A 9265-nucleotide genomic window follows, 5' to 3' on the forward strand; every position below is an offset into this window, starting at 1 on the left:
AAAAATATATATTTTTGTAGTACTATCAGGAGTATGCAAGAATATTTTATCATTCCAATGGCTACTTTGTGCAAAAGAATATTCAGATTTTAAATGAATGAGCAGATGGATAAATTAATGTTTTGACCGCATTTGGAAAAGAAATGGGCTGAATTTAAAAATGACTGATTATTGTTTGCTGTCCTTATATTAAAATATAAACTTATAATCCCAAACACATGATGATAAAACTCTGATTCTGTTTATTTTCACAAAATATGAATAAAAATAAAATAAAAAACAGCATCTTTTATCACTGATAGCGAAACGCTGTCGGACTTTTATCAAAAAAGCTCATGAACCGTTGGACTGATATGAATAAAACTCTGTTTTAGATGAATTAAAGCCGTTGAACCAAACAAACATGCCTARGACTCTGTCAGTTTTACAGATATTCAGCTCATGTTTGGTGTGGTAGTAGCTGAGAGTCACCCTCAACACTCAAAGTGCAAACAGGTTGCCTGAGAGCTCCTTTTAATGCCATCGTTTTAGTTAAGATGGTGTCAAGATATATTTTTGTTATTATTTTACCTTCTCCCAGTTTTAAGACATTAAATTATTGTTGGTGTAAATTAAAAATTAATTTAATACATTTGTTAAAAAAATTAAATTCTACTGTTTACAGTGAGGTTTTTAAACATAAACGATTGTATTTTAGGTGTTTTTACAGTTCGTCACGTAATATAGATTTCTTTATTTGTTATTAAAGTTCGTTGTGTTTAACTGAAGCAGTTATTGGTTTGCAGAAAAATGAAGGTTATATTTCAGGAGTGACTGGAGCAGAGCTGGTGTTTGTGTGTCTGCAGGACGGRAGTGGAGCTCTGCAGCGCAGCGGCTCTCTGGGGAAACTCCGAGACGTCTTACGCCGCAGCAGCGAGCTGCTGGTGAAGAAACTTCAGGGCAACGGACCGCCAGAACCTCGCAGCACAAAGTAAAAACAGCCGACAGAAACACAGGCCCAGTTCACTGAACATTTGGAAATTTTCAGAGCCAGTATTGCTTTATGGCTTAAAGCTTTGTGTATTTATTTATTTATTTATAGAATTTTTTTTCATAAATCAAATTTTAATGAGAAAATTAATCTGAAAACTGCTGAAGGAGCTGAGTTTCTAAATCTGAAAGAAGCAGAACATTGACTGAAATAAATGCTGAAGTAGCAAAAAGCTACATGATAAAAGTAACAAAAGGCTAATACAAGCAAAAATAAAAAAAAGGCTAGCTAAAAGTATCAGAGGACTAGCTAGAAGCAAAAAGTAGCAAAATTCTTAACAGTTTTAAAATGTGTTGTGGTGTAAAATGTTGTTTTTAATGCTATTAAAAGACTAGCTAAAAGCTAATATAGCAAAGGTGTCTCAAACTTTTAAAAAGGCTAGCTAGAAGCTAAAAATGGCAATAAGCTGGGTAAATGTAGCAAAAGGCTAACAAAAAGTTAAAAGTTGAACAACTGTAACTAAAAGCTATAGTGGATGAAAAAATAGCTAAAAACTTCTAAAGGTAAGCTAAATGACAAAAGTAACAAAGGTTATTTTAAAGCTTAAAAACAGGAAAAGSTCATCTGAAAGTAGCTAAAAGCAGCAAAAGCCTAAAAGTTTTAAAAGGCTTTATGGTGGTGTAAAATCTTATTTTTGTTTCTGAACATCAAAAGACTAGCTAAAAGCTAATGTTGTAAAGGGGTCAAAATTTTAAAAAGGCTAGCTAGAAGCTAAACATGGRAAAAGATGGGTAAATATAGCAAAAGACTAACAAAAAGTCAAAAGTAGAACTGTAGCTAAAGGCTATAGTGAATATAAAAATAGCAAAAAAAATTATAAAGGCAAGCTAGATGACAAAAAGAAACAAAATACTTTTAAAGCTAAAAATAGGAAAAGGTCAGCTGAAAGTATCAGAAGACTAGCTAGAGGCTAAAAGCAGCAATAAGCTGGCTGTTAGATAAATGTAGAAAAACTGTAAAAGCATCAAAAGCTTTGCTAAAAGATGAAATTATCGAAAGACTAAAAGCTAATGTAGCAAATGTTCACAAAGTCTCAAAAGACTAGCTAGAAGATAAAATAGCTTAAGAAAAATCAGAGGTAGCCGTAGCAGAACATTTTTGTGTGGTTTTGGAAAGATCTGAATGTATTTTAATGACGCAAAAATATATAGATTTAAAAGTTAAATAGCTAAATTAGCCCAAAGTTATTTTTTGTATCCGRGTTCAGACCTGTTTTCCTGTTTTTCTTCCATCAGCATGAAGAGAGCCGCCTCCTTGAACTACCTGAACAAAACAAGCGACGACTCATTCCAGGTGAAATCTTCAAATGAAATAGATTTCGGTCACATTTCTTCTCTTAAAGCTGCTTTTTAAAATGTTTTTGTTCGTTTGCTCCGTCAGACTCGAGAAGGCGGTAACTTCAGAGTCAGCCGGGGTCTGAGCTCCAGCACCSTGGACCTTTACACCGGAAACTGAGCCGCGCGCAGGAGACTGAAGCACCCACCAAGATGGCCGACCGCACGGCGTCTGATCCGAACACAAACATCGTCAGAGTCAGAGACTTCCTGCTGAAACCTCTCAGAGCTCACCTGTGCCGGTTCATCTCTTCATTTCAACTTTGACCTGTGATTTCTCATGTTTATGACTCCTAAATGTGCCATTTGTTTGTTAGGACGTGAAAATAAACAAGTAGATTTTTATATCTTTAAATAGAAAAGGTGCCATGTTGGGTTGGGAACTCGTCCCGCCTGYTGAGATTATTATTTTTGCATTAATYTAAAACTGATAAAGCTTTGGGGAAACAGGGTGAAATGTTTATTCAGCTGACACGTTTTTAAGTCACGTGACTTTTTTTATTATTTTAAATTTACCTGTAAAAAGCTGCTACTTCAACCTTTACTGCTTATATTGAAAAGTTTCTCTCCTCAGTTTAAGTTTCACCACAGTGGAATAAAAGTCCCAAAACACTCGAGGCTTTTTGGACCCGGAGCCTAAATATAGATATATTGATAGATATATAGATTTTATTGCATCGTGATGAAATACGAAGCTGGAACTGCAGGATTTAAGCTCGACTGCATCGTACTTTATATGATTTYTTTGCACAACTCTCAGGTGATTGAAGCATTTTAGTCTCTGAAGAACTGGAATGTTGTGTAATGATTTTAATTCTGCGTTTTGCTTTCATTTCGTATTTGTAGGAAATGTGAACTGTTGTGGGATCTTAGGTTTACGAATCATAGACTTGATCAGGACCCTGACTTTAATGTGCTTCTATTTAGACTTTATTTTCTCATGAAATAACTAAAGGCTGGTGTCACTTTCTCTTATGTGGATTCTTGAATAAAAGTAATTTCTATTATTGATTCTTGTTTTTAATTTAGTGAATGTTACTTAGTTTAATAAATGCCCCWGAGCTCCAGCTCCGCAGGAAGTAACCAGACTGTGGGAACAGGACGTGGTGCATCGTTACTTCTCCCTACCCGGCCCGGGGTTTTTCTCTGCTCGCTGCTAATCCCTCCGTACGTCTGAGCTTTTAATGTGAGTTGTTGCTGAGAGGCTCCTTCAGTAGCAGAGTTCAGTGGAGCGTGAGAGCTGCCGCTGCTCCCTGAGACATTTCAAACGTGAGTGTGAGCGATGCCGCCCTCGTGTCCAGAAACTCGTACTCCTTCAGAAGTCAGGAGGTTATTTTTTTAAATAAATATTCAGCTATTTTCTTTACCTGTTTTTCCCCRTTTCCTCGTACTTCTCTCCAGTAGCTGCTGTGTGGAGAGACGGGGGACATCTTGGACAGGTCTCCAGTCTGAGCCATGCCCTATAAAGCAGTTATAAATTAACTTTTATTTCATTAACAGTGCATTTTTGTCATATTTCTACATTAAAAACAAATAAATTTATAGCAATGCTTTAAACATTTAAGTTGTTTGTAATTTTTAAACATAAAATAAATAAAATAGAATGRCTTTATTGTTACTGTACTAGTACAATGAGATTAAAGTCACTCCGTTTCCAGTGCAAACATACATAAAATATAAAAACTAACACTGAAAAATGAACTAAGGTAATAAAATAAAAACATAAAAGCTACTTTATTTTCAACACATAAATATATTTAAAAATTGACCTTTCATTTGATTAAATTTGAATTATATTGAAGACAAATTTTAAATAAAAGAGTCAGTGTTCAAGTAAAACCAGCGGGTCGCACTGTTGTATTCCTTTTCCCTGTTCAGATATGAAAACCGGAAACGGGAATGTCGTCAAGTTGCCGGAAGTACACACGCCGAAGCGGAAACGACGAGTTTCAAAATATGATGTATTTTTTTTTTGCCTCGTTGCGTTAATTTTTTTTCTTTGCTTGCCCAAAAAGTAAAATAAAACCAAAAATTTTATTTGAACCCATCAAGTTCTACGTATTATTAATATAATATTATATTACGTGCTTAAATATATGCCACTTAAAAAAGGGGCAGACATAAGATTTATTCTTCTGCTGCTGCCTTTCATTTAATTTGTTTTTATTTTTTGCATGTTATTTTGTCCTTTGTTGTGCATAAACAAGTGAAATGAATAAATTTCTAAATAAAATAAAAATAAATAAAAAGTATAATAATCAAGATAAAACAATAGTAGTTTGGCAAACAAATATCCCTAACGGAAAATAATGCGAAATGATTTTTTGAAGTTATTATAAATAATGTAATTATATAAAAATATAAGTTGTTGACATTTTAGACAGAAAAATCGCTAGCTAAAATGCTAATCAACAGCCATTTAAAAAACGTAGAAGAAGAATCTTGCTAAAGCTTTGTTAACGCGCGAGCTAGTTTTATTTTGTAGCGTTTATGTTTACAAGTGTAAACCGGAACAAGTGTGTGTTATTACCGCCATCTATACGCTGGTGTTGGGAACYTTTTCACCCGGGAGGAGGAGGAGGAGAGTGGGAGGAAGCCAACTTGGAGCCGAACTCGCTACTGGTGGAAGAAGGCGGCGGCGGTGGAGAAGCTGGTTCGGCAGTTTAGCGGCTCTGGGGATCGCGGAGGACACGGCGGCTGCTCGAGCCGGGCTGTAAGCGAGTCGCGGCGGGATACCATCCTCCAGCAGCCACCTCTTCGAAAAGCCACCTGGAAGTTTAAACTCCGCGTCAAACTTTCGGCGCGGCTGCCGGATCCTMGTTTCGTTGCGCGTCGGTTTCCCCCCCACATGTTACTGCCCTTTCCCCGTTGAACCAGGTGAGCAGGCCGCCTGGGCTTCCCTTCCTCCCCGGGGGGAGCTGCGCAGGAAACTCGGCTGGTTTCACCTGAGCTTTAACCGCCGACTCGCTTCTCCTTATCCGCCGAGCTTTGCCTCTCCTCTCCGGGAAACTATAACCAGGGAGCACCGGTCAACAGGATGGACCTACCGGGAGGGACTCGGCGGAGGAAAGCCCCGGTGGATGTGATGTTTGCTGTTGGCTTTTTCTGCTTCCAAGGTCGGTAAAAAGCTTCTTACTCAGTTTGTTCCACCTCTGCATAAACACGGTTGTTTTGTTAGTTAATGAAATATTTCTGCTTTCATTGGAGCAACACAAAAACTACAACAGGAAATTAATTCTGATGAATATTTTAGTTTTTAGTGGAAAACTGTTCAGTTTTGAAGGACTTTAAAGCTTGAACTAGCGGGGGGATGCTCTAAGGAAGGGGGCACACCCCTCCCCCAATGACCCCCAGTTTGTGTGTGTGTGTGTGTGTGTGGGGGGGGGGGGGTCACTGAAGATTTTGTGTTTAAGTGAAACAGAATGGTGACCTAATTAAAAATCTTTTTGGACTGAGTGGATTTAAGACAGAATGTAACGGTTTGCAAATCTCACAAATCAATTTAAACATGAAAGTTGAAACTAGGGAATTGCACCATTTGTTGGAGAAAAAAATTGTATTTTAGTATTTGATGGCCCCAAAGTGAAGCATCTCCTGTTTAAAAMAAAAAGGAGACCAGTTCTGGAGTTTTTGGAGGGAATGTTGTCCTGTTCCTGTCAGTTGGAGCTCTTCTTTGCTGAACGGGAGCAGATGTTCCAAAATCTTGATAGTGCCTTTCCACATGTGTAGCCAGAGGCACTCATGCACCCCCATACCATCAGAGAGGCAGGCGTTTAGAACTGTAGATGATGGGAGATTAAAAAGTCTTACCAAATGAAGTTGTCCCATTATATATTTTTTTACAGGCAGTTTTTCTCAGAGGTTGTTTCTCAGAGGTTCTGAGAGTTTTTTGGGGTTTTTCAAAAAAGAGTTAATGCTCAAAATAAGAGATGGAAACACGACTAATGYCGCTGCTACAATTGAAAAAATGGCGCCTCAAGTTGTTGTTGTAAAGGCAGCTCAGACGCAACCAGTGACCACCCCTCAGCCAATCAGTAGCTGTGTTTCCATTGCAAATGTGCGCAAAACTTTGTCGATATTCTACTGATATTAATGTAAAAAAAAAAAAACAGTTTCGCAACTGCAGTGTTTTCCATTAAGTAAGAAATGCTATTAAAGTCATGCGTGAATATGTTTGTTCTCGTGATAAGTCATTACAAACATGGCGGCGATGGATGTAAACACATAGCATGTTGCTACCACGACACTAGCGCTCGTCATCAGAGGAGACGTCGGCGTCATTTATTGAGGCTTTTGAGCGGCAAGTCGGAGCGGCTACGTATGCTGTGTTTTTGGGAAATTGTAGTCGGTGAGTTTACTACCTTTTTTTTTACAACTTTAGTGATTTTACGACGACTTCTACTTCCTGTTGTCTTCTTTGTCGTCTTTTTCACCAGTAGAAACAGCCGGTTGTTGMTCACGTGACTTCCGTGATGCGAAAAAAGTGTTTCCATTGCAGTTTTGCGAAAAACACYAATTTCGATACGGCTGCAAAACCACCTCAACCTAGCGCAAAAACATTTTGTTGAAAAAAGGAAGTTTTTTCAAAATTGACGTGTTTCCATTGAGCAAATTTATTTTTGAAATTCGAATTTGCGCATTTTCATGGTCAATGGAAACGCAGCTAGTGATGAAGAGTGTTCTGATGTCGCATTTTGGTGTCAACTGAGACTACTTGGAACCACAACGAAGTCGGTACTAAAAAACGGGCCGGTTCCAAGAYTCTGGCCTAATGGAAATGGCTTGGAACCGTGCCGAACCTTACCAACACTATGGCACTGGAGACACAAAACCCCTCCTGCTGCACATCACGTCACGGGCTTTCTTCACCTCGGAGACAACACTCGAAGTCGGACAGTTGGGTAGTTTGTCACGTCGTGTTGTAGACGGAGGCAGACATTTTTGGTTTTGGGGTAAATAAACTTGCATWACGAAACATCCAAAGAGAAAATATATTTTTTTTCAACTAGAAGATCAAGAAGGAGAAAAGTTAAGAAACCAGGTGGGCATGTTGTGTCGTTCCCCCACAAAAAGTTTGTCTCGTTGTTTTGATTCAAACTCAATATAAAACTCAAACATGCTAAATATCACAAACCTAACTGCGCAGTCCCGTCTCAACATCATTGCCAAACTTCATTCAAATTTCACYTCTTTTTAMTTWRTTCTTCCTGTAGATTGTTTTTGGTACGACCACTAAAGTTGGGCCTCGGTCCGTAAGGAGGATGGGGGTTTTGGGTTTGTTCGGCTCCAGAGGAGGAATAAGCTGAGGGTGGATTGAAGTGTTTTTTTCATGAAATCAAATAGGATGATCATTTTCAGGAAAAAAAAAGTGGCGAAATCTGTTTATCGATTTTCCCCTTCAAAAAAAAAAAGGTTGAAAATCACTGCAGGTCATGTGGCCATGAAATTTTCACGTATAAAGCGCCACATTTGTCACATGGTGAGAAGTGGCGAGTGACACGAAGCCGAGAACAAAACGACGCGACTTTTATCAGGTGACGATGAAAATGTTCCCTCCAGCTGTTTCCTATTTGTTCCACTTAAATTATTGCGTTCTCTTTTTATTTACATTTCACAAACYTTGTATAATTTGGGTCACGTTTCACCTCGTCATTTCCACACGTATGAAAAAAAAAAGGTTTGCACGTTTGAATCGCCTCCAGCTTGCAAACTAAAACCACAAAACATTTCACGTGAACCCAAACAGAACCGGAGAGGTGAACACGATGACTTTGACATCCTCTCCTCCAGAGTTCACAACCCAATCATTAACGATCATTAACGGAGCCGGTTTGATCTGATTATCACAGATTGTGTTGGAGTCTTCAGCGCAGCCACGTCAGTCAAAGTGCCTGAATAAATTCCTTTAGGTTGAAGTGTGTCTGCCGCCCCCCTCCTCGTCCCCTCAGGCTCCTCATGGTGCCCATTTTAGGATGAATGTGTCCTCTGTGTGCAGGCGGCAGGGGAGCCCCGGCRGCTGTGGGCTTGTTTGTAGAAATATAAATATATAACTTATGACCCAAACGACAGCCTCTTTAAGAGAAACTCATAAAACGAGCCACACCAAACCGTTTTTATCTCCACTGATTTCAGTGTCGTGGTTAAATATCTGTTTAAAAGAAAAGAAAAAACTTTGCAGGAACCTTTGCCTTTCTGTTCTGGTTTCTATTTGCAGCAGCTCTCAGATAAAAGCCACTTTAAGAGCAGAAATATCCTCGTTTCAGTCTTACACTGTCTGTCATCTGCTGCTGAAAGTCTGTCTTTTGCCAAAATATCTCATGAACCACTGAACGGGTTTTAATGAAACTTTCAGGAAGTCAACATGGCCGCTGCAGCTTATTGACATCAGCAAACACACGAAAAAAAAGTTTGCAGCTCAGTCTGTTTTGCAAACATTGGGCCTCATGCAAGAACCGTTCGTACGCACAGATTTGTTCTTAAGTTGTGCGTACGAGTGATTTAGGAGAATTTGTGGCAATCACCAATGTTTTCGTATTCTAAGATTTTTTTCAGATACGAACAAAATTTACGAGTGGTCCAGAACTGTCGTATATTTTATGAACAGCCAGTCTGCTGTTATCTAGGCGGGTTTTCCTCCCTAATAACTTTATATTTCATTAGTTTGAAGAAAATTTGAGTTGAAAATAAATCACACTCCATGATTATATTGACAATAGGCTATTCTGCTTGAATTAGAGTTATAATTTTAAATATAATAATTTAGACTAACAATATAAATTGTCCGTCCGGCCGGCTTATCCGCTAACAGGTGCGGCAGGGGGGCAGCAGGAGAGACCCCGCTCTCCGCAGCGACACCTTCCAGCTCGTCCTGGGGGACTCTGAGACGTTCCCAGGCCAGAGA

The 9265-nt window shown here is 38.8% G+C and overlaps 2 protein-coding genes across 8 annotated transcripts in view; both read left to right on the top strand.

Moving 5' to 3' along the window:
- klc1b (kinesin light chain 1b) overlaps positions 1–3375 on the top strand; it is a 32754-nt gene extending 29379 nt beyond the window's left edge. For all 7 annotated transcript variants that reach the window (XM_014015147.1, XM_014015152.1, XM_014015150.1 and 4 more), the window contains 3 exons: positions 846–970; positions 2266–2323; positions 2411–3375. In XM_014015147.1, the coding sequence (XP_013870601.1) occupies positions 846–970; positions 2266–2323; positions 2411–2485 (258 nt within the window). In that variant the 3' untranslated portion in view covers positions 2486–3375. The remainder of the gene's footprint in view (positions 1–845; positions 971–2265; positions 2324–2410) is intronic.
- A 1608-nt stretch (positions 3376–4983) lies between these two features.
- The window catches only part of ptk7b (protein tyrosine kinase 7b), a gene marked incomplete at its 5' end in the record, with an annotated part of 96466 nt that continues 92184 nt past the window's right edge, over positions 4984–9265 (top strand). Inside the window, 1 exon segment of the mRNA XM_014015146.1 lies at positions 4984–5480. Coding sequence (XP_013870600.1) covers positions 5402–5480 — 79 coding nt within the window.

Source organism: Austrofundulus limnaeus, unplaced genomic scaffold (genome assembly GCF_001266775.1).
Source record: "Austrofundulus limnaeus strain Quisiro unplaced genomic scaffold, Austrofundulus_limnaeus-1.0 Scaffold123, whole genome shotgun sequence".
Taxonomy (NCBI): domain Eukaryota; kingdom Metazoa; phylum Chordata; class Actinopteri; order Cyprinodontiformes; family Rivulidae; genus Austrofundulus; species Austrofundulus limnaeus.